General features: G+C 36.8%; 1 protein-coding gene across 8 annotated transcripts in view; it reads left to right on the forward strand.

Annotated features, from left to right (window-relative positions):
• Nucleotides 1-13,034, forward strand: part of FRY (FRY microtubule binding protein) — a 236,177-nt gene that overhangs the window by 183,877 nt on the left and 39,266 nt on the right. For all 8 annotated transcript variants that reach the window (XM_017818584.1, XM_017818586.1, XM_017818579.1 and 5 more), the window contains 8 exons: nucleotides 442-545; nucleotides 3,951-4,136; nucleotides 6,030-6,228; nucleotides 6,815-6,936; nucleotides 7,784-7,971; nucleotides 8,914-9,008; nucleotides 10,668-11,269; nucleotides 12,909-13,006. In XM_017818584.1, the coding sequence (XP_017674073.1) occupies nucleotides 442-545; nucleotides 3,951-4,136; nucleotides 6,030-6,228; nucleotides 6,815-6,936; nucleotides 7,784-7,971; nucleotides 8,914-9,008; nucleotides 10,668-11,269; nucleotides 12,909-13,006 (1,594 nt within the window). The remainder of the gene's footprint in view (nucleotides 1-441; nucleotides 546-3,950; nucleotides 4,137-6,029; nucleotides 6,229-6,814; nucleotides 6,937-7,783; nucleotides 7,972-8,913; nucleotides 9,009-10,667; nucleotides 11,270-12,908; nucleotides 13,007-13,034) is intronic.

A 13,034-nucleotide genomic window follows, 5' to 3' on the forward strand; every position in this document is an offset into this window, starting at 1 on the left:
TGCTGATTTCCAGTGCAAAAACTAACTTGCAATGAAAGCTCTCAACTCTACCAGATTTCTACCAGAAAGCCTATTTACAATGTAGGACATTGCTGGTAAGAATCAGACTGAAGAAACAACTAAAACAGAAAGGAAAATTTCTCTCTCCAAAGCCTTTGTGCCTATTATTCATAGGGCTTTGATCTTTTATTCTAACTAGGCTATGTGTATTCTGAAATTCCTTTTTTACATAATTTGCATTGACAATAATAGGGGGTTTTTCAGTAATGGGTACTTATCTGCTTGATACCATAACTAAGGTGCTTCAGCATTAATCATGTTGGGAAGAAATGCAATAAATTTGAAAATTTAGAGATTGTTTATTTCTTCAGAAATAGGCATCATTGTACTGCTTTCCCATTTCCAAGACATTTGAAACTGATAATGTGATTTAATTTCTAGGTGCAATATTGCTGTCATCTTCATGACTGAGATGGTAGTGGATCACAGTGTGAGAGAAGATTGGGCTCTTCACCTCCCTTTGTTGCTACATGCTCTCTTTTTAGGTAAAACCAACAGAACAAGAAACAAAGTATAAATGTACTCCCATCCTTTTACTTTAGTTTTGCTGAAGCTATAGAGCTGTGTTTCTTACATGTTTTTATTATGACCTCCCCCTCCACTTAAAAAAAGCCCAAGGGAATTATGGTAAGTGAATTAGTCTTAAAACTTTGAAGCTTTTGAATATTTTGGCCAATTTCACCCAAATTTGAGAGATGTGTAGAAATTCGAAAATGATTGACTTCCTAAAATATCTCTAAAAACACACAGCAGGTGAAACTCAAGCCCTTGTACAGTTTGGTTTCTGATAGCAGTCTACACATGCCTTAGGCCTGGACTACACACATTGGTGTTTTCTCTTGCCTTTGCAAAACTACTCTGTAAGAGATCCAAGATTACTGTACTGCAGAGGTAGTGGAGTAGGACACAGACCACTGGAAAGCAAGCTTTATTAATTGCATTGCTAATGGAATACTTTATCTCTTGTGTACCTGAGCATAGAGGCACTGCTTTTTCCCCACTGCTGTGTCTGTTCCTGATTGTAACACAGTTCAGCTGGAAGGTGTTAGCTTTCCTGTCCTCCTGTTTAACATTACGCAAAGTGAGTGGTCTAATTTTTTAGCACACAAGAGTACTTAGCATTATAAAGCCATTCCTTAACTTTCATGGTTGATAAATAATAGTGTTCACAAAAACCCACAGCCAGACAGTTGTGAAATAAATTTATTATAGCTGAGATCGCAGTTCACTTCTCATTCAGACAGCATAGTTACCACTAAGTCTATTCATGGTCAGTCTGGAAAGAGTGTGCTGTTCAGCAGACAAAAAGAGATTAAACTGGGAGGTTACAGCACAGTGGTAGAAAACAGTGTAAGTTGAAGAAGATAATTCATTCTCCTTTTATGCTACTCTGTCACCAACTGTTCTATTTGAATTTTTTTATGAAATAGGATTTTTTTATATCAATATATTTATTTCACAAACTTCTGATTAAATGCAGGACTAATAACCAGGACTGTGTTGGATGGGACTTCCAGAGTCAGTTTCAATAGGGTATTTCACATATATTCTTCACTTAAAATTTAAATTTATTTTGTGGCTGCCCATAACAATTTTTTCCTTCTTTTTTTATATTTCTGTGAACTTTCCAAGTGTAAGAGGGAGCTGAAAGAAAACTGGATCAAGTTTATGGATCAAATCAATAACCATTAACTGATCTAACATCTTTAATGTGATTTGTAACAAGTGTGAGAAAACTGGTGCTTACAGTTAGAAATTCTCACAAGAATACAGGAATAACAAGACAGAAGTGGTATGCAGCAGCATGACCACTTTAGTTAAGGCAGCTTTAAGGAGCCATCAGGGAGCCATGCAAACAAACATACGCAAAAATAGTTAAGTCACTAGTAATCCATTATAAAAATGTCTTTAGTTATTTGTTTGTGCAATAAGGTTTCAACATTACATTTTTTTAATAAGAAACAAATAGAAATTTATAAATAGCATTTGAAACAATCTCTTCATTAAGAACTCTCAATTCTAAAATGTGAAATTAAAGCTAAATATAACTGGTAACTAAGTGTAACTGGTTTAGTGGTAACTGGAGTGAAATCACAGCTTTAAGGCTTTAAAGTAAATTTCTCTAGAGCTGTTACACCTCCTGTGGAAAATGCTTCTGTTTTGTAGTAGAGTTCTTGTGATGTTTTAAGGATGTTATGTTATATGTTAGCCAAAGGTATGACTGTGATTGAAAATCAAGTATTTCTGTCCTGTTGGTATGTCAATAGACAGACAGATACATCTGACTAAAAAGGAAACTGGAAACTAGTATAGTGGCTAGCTGGAGAGCCAATATCCTTTCATTTATTGGAACGAGAAAATACTTAAATGAAAGAATTTTGCAATTTATGTGTGTTTAATAGCCTAACAGATGGTTTGTAGTAGTGATAGTGGAGAGGCATACTGCTGGTGTGAACCTGCCTATGTCAGAAGGGCATGAAAATCACTGCTGTTTAAAATCTCTTTTGCAACCAATGTGAAATGAGTTGAGCAGCTAGACTTTTTCCCCATGGAAATGTTTCCACGTCACAGAAGTTTACCCTCTCAGGAACGCTTCCAAAGTAAAGAAGGGCCTAGCACTGGACAAGCACAAAGACTGAACTGTCCTTCTCTTATAGTTAGAAGATCTGTGCCAAGACTTTCATACAGCCCTGGGGTTTCATAGGATTTCAGTCACAAGTGTTGCCAATATAGAATTTATCTTCAATTAGAAGAACTTTTTACATCCTTTCTGATGTATTTTAGGGTAGGATGAGTTCATTGTCTCCTGGTAGGTGGAAGGAAATGGAGAAAGGAGAATAGGAACAGAAACCTGAAGAAGCTGAAAAAGAGGGTGGGCAGGATGCCTGCATTTATTTTTTTGTAGAGGCTATGGGCAGAGGAGTAAGAGACCAAGAATCACAGGACCTCCAAAGAACTGCCCTTAGGAGCCAAAGGCACGCTGTTCAGGCAGTATGAGCAGCTATTTTTGCAGGCAAGCAAGAACCAGCGTGACTGGAGTATATTAGAAAACACCTGACTTGAAAAATCTGTTGGCTGCTGCCATTTAGAGTAATGAAGGAGCTGCTTTTTAAAGAGGAGTATATCCTGAGAAGAGAGGAGCTGAAGAAGTTAAAAAAATAACTTTTTCAGCACTTAAACTACTCCTAAACAGAAAAAAGTACTTTTAAATATTTTGGAAGGTACTGAAAGAGAATCAAAAAGAGATTACTACAATAGAATGCAGTTTATTTTACAAACACCATTTTACAAACATACAAGTTTCCCTCATATTTGTAATTTGTGAATTATTCAGGCTGTTTTAAAATCTTACAAACAGCAGTAGTGTAAACCAGATCAGTCTTTCAGTGCTAACCTTCAGTTTCAGTTCTGCACCCTCTGCTAGGGGCTAATATCTCATGCTACTCACTGGTAGCTGAAATTCATTTTTAAGTGATTTGTCTGTCAGTTCCTTTCTTAATAAATCAGTATCTACCTCTTACAGTTTGCACTCATTCTAAACCTAATGTCTGTGCAAGAAAGCCACATACTGTGGTTAGCAATGTAATTACAACCAACATCATGAATTCCTTACCTTTAGAGGTTTGCCAAACCTGTCAAATTAACACTGCACTGAGACAGAATGTATAAAGTTGTATTGCCACTCATTGTTTGTACCTCTTGTATGGGACCTCAGTCTGGAAACTGATTATACACAAGTAACAACAATAGTAACTGTGTCTGGAAATACTACATCTTTTGTTTGTTTGTACTGTTGTCATGGACTTGCCTTGTAATTTTCACTATTTCTGGAATGTGAACTTGTTTATTATTGCTTCATATTCAGAGGTTGCTGTAACCTTTTCATTTAGGCCTTGACCATTACCGCCCGGAGGTCTTTGAACACAGTAAAAAGTTACTGCTTCACCTTTTGATTGCATTATCTTGCAATAACAACTATCAAGCCATTGCATCAGTGCTGCTTCAGACCAGAGAGATGAATGAGACCAAGACTCTGACAGTACAACCGGCATACTTACCTGAATATCTTTACACAGGTAAAAAGCAAGAAAAATAAGAGAACATTGCATTATACTGTCAGGTTTTTGAAAGTAGGATTACTTTTCTAAAATACAACAGTTTTGATAAATCGAAGTAGTAAAGTGGAAAATACGAACAGTAATATTAACTCCATGTGAATGCTATTTATTATTAGATAACTTTTCATGATAGCAGGAAATTTATCTAGTGTAAGGCATAATATATAATGTAGTATTTTAAAATTAATAGGCCTAATAACTTCTTGACTCCCCCCTCAGGGAGCCAAGACTACTTTAAATGAGGGCAATCATTCCTCAACCTTCTAAAGAAATTAGTAAATAATTCCAACACAGAAAGAGACAGGGATATGCAGCTCAGATTTTCCATTAAGTTAAATTTCACATGATACACACCCTCCTTTGTATCACAGATACACTTAATTTCTGTCCTGAAATCTGTTTCTAGATTAGGAGGTTTACTTCAGACCTCTGTTGAGATCAGTGTTCTGTTAACTTTTACCAATTTACCTTTTTTTAAGGGGTTGGTTGGGAACAGTCTGTAGAAAGCTGCTAGCTAGATTTGCTGTTGTCATAATAATACCAAAAGCAAGTGTACTGTTGAAATTTGAAGGGTCATAGAGCCAATATAGAGTTATGGATGTAGGATTACTTGTCTGGGAGAGAGTGAGGAACTTCACCATACATTGAAAAATGAAAAGGAAATATTATCAAATAAGTGGCATTTCCATGGTTCTTTAGGAATATAAGTAATAAGTAATTTGGCTTTATAAAGAATATTATGTGATAATTTTTTTTTGCTGAGACACAACAAAATTATTTTAAAGTGATGTGTAGACAGGATAGGTACTTCAGATTAATGAATGTTTTGCCAAAGAGGTTTCATTCTGAATAACGTCTATGCAAAATTACCTCACATGAATTTCCTGTCTCAGGTTAGGTAGATTACTTTTCCAGTGCATGTCTGTGGATTATTAAATACAGAATAAAATTCTTACATTAAAATTATATTACTGCTTTTATGCCAAAATGAAAAACTGTTTTCATTCCTGTGTCTGAAAAACATAATTGGTACCCTGAGTATGGGCCTCTTAAGTCCAAGAAGGTGTCAAAACTTAGTATTTGGACTCTCTTTTGAGCAACTAATATAAAGAGTGAGAGTGTGGGTGAGTAGCTATAGCAAAGAATCCTAATTGAAAATACTTAAGCTCAGGTTTGTCAGGCAAATGTTAGGCAACTAAATTAAGTGTCATGATCTGCAATGGGTTTTGTCCTGCTCTCATTCTTCTCACAAGACCTTTTTTTCTGTTGTAGATACAGCCTAAGATGACTAGCAATCTAACCTTAGTTTCTAATTTCAGCTCTGAAACTGTGTGTCAAGGTTTTGATCTAGCAGAACACTTACTCAGATGTTTAATCCTAATGTGGAAAAAATTTAGTATGAGTAGTCTAGTGGTTACAGTTACTAAAGGTGTTGAACAGAAGCCTTAAACATTTGTGTCTTGGTTTCCATTACATTTGTAAAATTAGGGCAACATAATTGTCCTAATAATTCCACCTTGCAGAGTTTTTTTCTTCATCAAACTAGTCCAGAAAATTGAACTTTATATGCACTTTGCCAACTTCTAAATTCACTTTACAAAAAGTAACACTTCTGAATGTAAAAAACTTAAATATTTTTCATTTTATGTTGAGTTCTACACCTTTAAAAACACAGTACCATTTTCACTCCCATCAGCGTTTGAGGGTTGTTGTACTCCGCAGGTTTTCCCCATTTCCCAGTAGAACGTTTCTGTTGCTGACTCTGAAAAGAGTTGGTTGGCAGACACTTTAATCTGTAACACTGGCCCAACAGATGCATTCCATCTTTATCTCCTCCCTTTTGGCTGGCAGGTGGCTTTGACTTTCTGCGGGAATACCAGTCATCTCCAGTGCCAGACTCCGGCTTGAGCTCCAGCTCCACCTCTTCCAGTATCAGTCTGGGAGGCAGTAGTGGAAATCTGCCACAGATTACACAAGAGGTTGAGGACATGGACACTGCTGCTGAATCAGATGAGAAAGCAAACAAATTAATTGAGTTCCTGACAACCAGGTAATGGAGATAAGCAGAGGATATGTTTGTACTCGAAATGCATACTTTCATGTAACAACTTAAAAGACTCTAAGGAAAATTACTGAGCTTATATGGTAATTACAGACTCCCATTCCTCTGTTATTGATACTAATTTTAGTAGGTAGGTACTTAAAAACACTTCAGTGTCAGGAAAAGCAGAAAAAAATCTTGTCCGACAGAAATAAAGTGTTTAATTGACTGATATTATTAATTGACTGTTATTATTATTATGCCCTTTCACTATGGGCATAGTGAAAAGCCATAGTGAGACTAGTATTAACTACCAACTACAGCCAGCAGATTCTAGGCACACTGTTAAATTAAAGAACAGGGATTTGTTTATCCTGCTCTCTAAATGGTATAGCTTATATTTAAGAGAGAGATTTTGTAAAATACAGCGTAGGAGTATTTATTTACTTGTATTTAAAATTCTGTTCAGTTGCATGTTTTCCAGGTCATGACCCTGTAAATATCTAAGTGCCTTTACAGATTATATCTTTTAACCAATTACATTTATTTCAGATAACTCAAAGAAATCTTGCACTTTGTTATGTATTTCTTTAAGGGCATTTGGTCCACTTTGGTGCCATGAAGATATCACTCCCAAAAATCAGAACACCAAGAGTGCTGAACAGCTCACTAATTTTCTGCGCCATGTTGTATCTGTATTTAAAGATTCCAAGTCAGGTAGTAAATCTTTTTGCTTTTATAACTAAAGAAATATTCCCTCACGGTCACACTTAATATTTATCCTGTGACTTAGTAGATCTGCTTATGCAGAAGCACAACACATATGTCTTAACAAGGATGCATAACATATGAAAGAATTGCTTTAAAAAAAGTCCTGTTAGATTAAACTGTGGCTCAGTGTTAAATTGAGTACGTCTTCAAGGCTGTTGGTAGAAAGCCTTTTGATTGATTCTGCCAGATAAAATCTCCTCTATGTATTTACCTGTTGCTAAATACATCACAGCTACTCAGTAAATGTACTTCAGTAAAGTTCTTCAGGCAATAAAAGTTTAGTTTTCACTTATTATGTTTTTAGAACTTAGGAAATGCACTGATTGTATTTTGAAAACCAACACAGTTGCTAATTAAATATCTTCAAAGATCAAAGCAGAATGCAGCATCAGTATTTATATTAAAGATCTTATCCAAAGCCTCCTGAAGCTAATAGAAAAACTCCTAATATAACTTGGCTTTCAGTTTGGGAGTCTTCAGAAGTTACTCTCTTTCTGCCAGCAAGATTAGTGGTTGGCTTGAAAGTTTGTCCATGAACTGTAAAAAAAATAAATCAGATTACTAATTTTAGACTCCGAATTTTGTTTTGCAGTCCATTTTCTTGCATTCTGTGTGAAATAAATGTAAGCAGCGAGAAATTCTCCAAAACACAGACATTTCTGCACCTCCATTTCTCACAGGGTTTGCGGGATATGCTAACATGCATATCCTCCTCACAGAGTAGGTTCAGCTGTTTATGACCCACAGTAAGGTCTGTCATAAAAAAAAATTGACATCCTATTCTTTTGCTTAGGTTTTCATTTGGAGCAGCATCTGAGTGAAGTTGCTTTACAAACAGCTCTTTCAAGCTCTTCCAGACATTATGCAGGTCGCTCTTTCCAGATATTCAGGGCCCTAAAGCAGCCCCTTTCTGCACATGCGTTGTCTGACCTCCTGTCAAGATTGGTGGAAGTTATTGGAGAGCATGGAGATGAGATTCAGGTATGCATATGTACATAATGCTTCTTAGTACCGTTGATTCAATGTATACTTAATTTAAAATTAGCATTCTAGCAAGGGTGTTCTGGAGTCGAACGATGAAGAGTATAATGTGGCCTTAGAAAAGGTTACCTCTGAGTTTACTGAATTCACATGTGCATTACCTAAACCTTCGTCAGGCTGTTACAATCTTACATACCTCTAAAGAGAACAGCTAGAAAATATCTAGTATTTGTCACTCAAACTCAAATCTTCATGATGACCATTTTTCCCTTTCAACGCTATTAATTTGAGCTTAAGGAATCCATCGTCTACGTGCTGATGTAATCTGACGAGATGAAGTAGACACCATCTCATTCCTTAAATGTTAACATCTTTTGAAATAAAGAAATCCACACCATCTGTAATAATACAAAGCCTGCACTGACTTAGTTTGATACAGACCTTTCACCTTTCACTGAACTGTGATGTTCATTCAGTTTAGCTAAACAGACTGAAATTTTACCATCAGAGACTGTTTATTGCAAGATTCTAGACTTAATAAAGAAAAATACTTGCTCTTAGTAAGAAAGAGACTGACATCACCTCCATATTTTACTTAGGTAATGAAACTGCCACAAGATGACAGTAATATTCTGTCACAATTGCTTGTGTAGAGTGTAAATCACTAACCTGCAAGTCAGAGGTTTGGTGGGCCATTGCCAATACCCTGATGAGATATATGCTCTTCTTGCATACCTTCATAGATCATTTAGAGGCAGAAAATAAAACACATTTGTAGTGACATTTTAATGTTCAGGGCAGTGGCTTTGATGTGAATGTTGTTCTTTTTCAAGAGAAATTATGGGTTTTCAGTAGATGCCTATTCCTTTTATGAACTGAAGATTTTTAAATGTTACTTTTTTGAATGTCTTTGTTGTAATGGTTAATCTCATGCATTGATAGGGGTATGTAATGGAGGCACTACTTACTTTGGAAGCTGCAGTGGATAATCTGTCTGACTGTTTGAAGAACAGTGATCTTTTGACGGTGTTATCACGGTAAGAGGCTGTTCTAACTAATTTTTTTTCAATGTCTCATGATATTAAGTGTGCAGTTATGCAGCCTAACAGGAAAAAATAATTTTGATAAGACTGAGCTCATTTGTAACCTACAGAGAGCTAGATATGAGCACATTCAGCCAAATTTTGCCATAGTTGAAATAATGTTGATACAACTAATGGAACTTTACAATGTATTATAAATTCTGCCTTGCTGCCACTTGGCTATAACCTACTTTAACATCCTTTAAAAATATTGTATTTTTGCGCCTTTGTATCATATACCCGAAAACATATCTGGAAAGGAACATGGTTTTTGTAATACTGGTTTCATATAATCTGTCATTCTCAGATGAAATCTTCCCCAAGTAAATGATCATGGTTTCTTCTCCTCAATAAAACTAGGGAGAATTTTGTCCCATGTATACGTGGATTTTGCTGGATGTGTAGACCATCTTCCTGAAACCCATGGCCTGAAAGAAGACCTTTGTATATGGAGGAAAATTGCAGGCTCCTTCTGTAATATGGCTGTTGACAGTAGTGAGGGTAATTAATAGTAACAAAAAAATAGGTAACTTTTTTAAAAAATGTCCATAAGTTATCATGCTTTACATGCAGCACAAAAATACAGGGGCTGTCTTTTCTGACGATGGTAGGCAGGGTGCTGTGTAATGCCAGAACACAAGTAGTGCCTCGTGACAGAGTAAAGAGGGGGAAATATGCTTCTACTTTCTAAACTAAGAGCTATTTATCTTTCTTTAGTGCACATTTTAGGAAAGAACAAGATGGAACAGAGAATAGAAAACACTCCAGTAAGCAGTGGGATGCAGTATACTTTACCCTGACACTTGATTCCATAATTAGATTCTCTTCAATTACTATAGACAGCAGGGGCTCATAGTATATAAAGTAGGAATGGTATCAAAGAGTCAGGAATTAGCTGTTCCCGGAGAACAAACTTCCCTTGCATATAGCAACACAAAGTGTTCATCTGTACAGATCATTGATAGGTATTGTCTGGATCATCACATGGTAATCCATGAGGAGGCATTAGTCACTGAAATTGAAACACCTACACTTTCTGTGAACTACCTTGAAGAGATCTCAGGATACAGGCAGGAGAGGATGCAATGACAACAAGGTTTCTGAAGGAGCTGTACTGGCAGGCAGTCACATGATAGGTTTCTTGAGGATAATCTGGTGTATTTGTTAAGATATGCTGTTTTTTCTGTCCACAGTTCTCACATTAACCAGTAAGCAATTGTGCATTTTGCCTGCCAAGATGTGCCAAGTTCAGGGCTTGCTTCACTGATGGGAGCATTTTAAAGACCAAAGTTATTTTCAGTTCTGCCACTGTCCCATTGTATGGGCATTTCCACAAGTCACTTCACAGCTCTGTATTTCTTATCCCCATGTTGTTCTTGCCTATTTAAACTGTAGGCTATTCCGCTCTGGTTTGGTGCAGTGCCATGGGAACCTTATTTCTGTCATATCTGTGGGCACTTCTGGAAAAAAAAGACAGGCTGCAGCAGACAGTGTGGTGTTTTACTTTTCCTGTTTAAATATTTATTTACAGTTTGATAAATACTTAGCTTGCATCCAGTATGAACAAGCTGTGCATTCACACATTGTAATGTATGTTATACATCTTGGTTTCAGTTCATCTTCACCAGATTTAACATCAAACACCAAACTGACTGCAAATCGGAAGAGCACAGGACAGCTGAATGTGAATCCTGCAAGTGGCAACACAGCCACTGCTGAACGAAGCAGACACCAGAGGAGCTTCTCTGTACCCAAAAAATTTGGAGATGTGGACAAGTCCTCAGACCCACCACGCAGTGCCACACTAGACAGAATTCAGGCATGCACACAACAAGGCCTGTCCTCTAAAACAAGAAGTTCATCCTCTCTAAAGGACAGTCTTACTGATCCATCCCATATTAACAATCCAACCAACCTACTGGCCACCATCTTCTGGGTTGCTGTGGCTTTGATGGAGTCGGATTTTGAGTTTGAGTACCTGATGGCATTGCGGTTACTGAATAAACTTCTGGCTCATTTGCCACTAGATAAAGCTGAAAACCGGGAGAAGTTAGAGAAGTTGCAGGGGCAGCTGAAGTGGGCAGACTTCTCAGGACTTCAGCAGCTACTCTTGAAAGGATTCACCTCCCTTACTACCACTGATCTCACGCTACAGCTCTTTAGCTTGCTGACTCCAGTATCTCGAATATCCATGGTGGATTCCTCTCAAGCTATAGGTAAAACCAGCATGCTTTCCTCTCTTTCAGTTTATGTTGCATTGACATTTGGTGACAGATCTCATTTGGCTGTCTGAACAAAACCAAAAATGGCATTTTTCTTTCTCTTTTAATATAGCATAATATACTTTTGCTTTGAGCTGGGTGGGCTTTTTTTGAAATTTCATAACCATAATAACATGTTTCTAAAAAAATGACTGTATTGCACAATAAGGTTTTGGAGGAGAGCAATCATGTATTATTTAACATTTCATTTCTAGGGCTTAGCAGTATATAAAGTTTCTGAGTGCTGACAAAGTAAACACATGTAAGGAGATACTGTCCAATTTTCTATAGCCTATTTTGCTCACTTTTTCTGTTGAATTATTTTCAGACTGTGTCAAATTACTTGATTTTAAATTAGTGCTTCATGGAATTTTCCCTAGAAATACCAATATCTAAAACCGTTGTACACTGTCTAGATAAACTACAATAGCACAATAGTGAGTGAGGAGAGAGGCCTGGGTTATAAAGTTAACATTTTTAAATTCCCAGTTATTTAGCTGAGGTTGTGACCACTTCCTTTAAATATATGTCTTGAAGAGAGTTTCTGCATTTTTCCAGATTTTTACTCCTGTCTTTCAGTCAGAAACACAGATATTAAGACAACTGTCCAGGCTTAACAACTAAGTCATAACAAGCTTAGACACAGAATAAAGGGATGAATGCCTTGAACAGCCTGCCCATCTCTAAGCACCTGTGTGGTGCCTGTGTTCCAGACTTTGTTGGGCAATTCACACATAGGCTGTGACAGTACCATCTGGTGGTATCTTTTCTTTTCCCTGAGTACAGAGGCAGACTAGGGAAACTGTGGTCCTAATTTAGGCAACTTGTTTAGTTGTGTAGAACAAGAGGGAATGAATGGTTAGAAAATTATTTTCATAAATCAGATTCTTTCTTTTCAAAAAACAGATTGTGTCTAGATACAATTACTTGACTTCTGAGCTCCCACCTGAACCAGAGCAGTTTTTGTTACAGCTCACTGTTACAGCTGCTGCCTGTAGTTCATCAACTACGTTGAGGTATCGGTGCAGAAGAGCCGAATCCCAGTTCCAGACAGTACTTATGCTATTGGCAGCAGCCAGCACTTGGTTGCAGGAGCCATCACCCAGCTTCAACAGCACCCCATTGAGTATACTTAGCTGACCTGTTATATCAGAATTTTGATTCATTATTATTATTACCTTGAACAGTATAAAACAATGGAAGCTGAGCCTGGCAGCCTGACCAAAACAGTTGTTTATTGATCAATACTCAGTGATTTTCTTCTTGTGTTTTAGCAGCAGTAATGAAAATGCCACTAGTTAAGACTGTCAATAAGCCAGTTAAGTGGAAAAGATAAACATGATCTCTAACAGGAATGTGCAGTAGTGTTTGCAGAAATAGTTTCATACTTTACAACAGTATTGTAAATGATGTACTGGATTTTCAAATTAAGGCTCCTTTAAGACAAATGTGGAATGGCCAGTGGTGTGAACAACTTGACAGAGTCTGTGTGAGTTTATAATTAATGTAATATCAAAATTGTAACCAGACTTAAAGATCACTGTGGCTCTTGCTGTCCAAAATACACATTTTGTTCTGTATTTTCCTGTTCTAGGATTTCCACTGAATGTTTTGTGTCTCCTGCCCCATTTAATTCAGCATTTTGATGGCCCAAACCAGTTTTGTAAAGATATAGCTGAAAGGATTGCTCAGGTATCAAAATCATTTACTGTTTTGTACA

This window comes from Lepidothrix coronata, unplaced genomic scaffold (genome assembly GCF_001604755.1).
Source record: "Lepidothrix coronata isolate B3197 unplaced genomic scaffold, Lepidothrix_coronata-1.0 Scaffold69, whole genome shotgun sequence".
Taxonomy (NCBI): domain Eukaryota; kingdom Metazoa; phylum Chordata; class Aves; order Passeriformes; family Pipridae; genus Lepidothrix; species Lepidothrix coronata.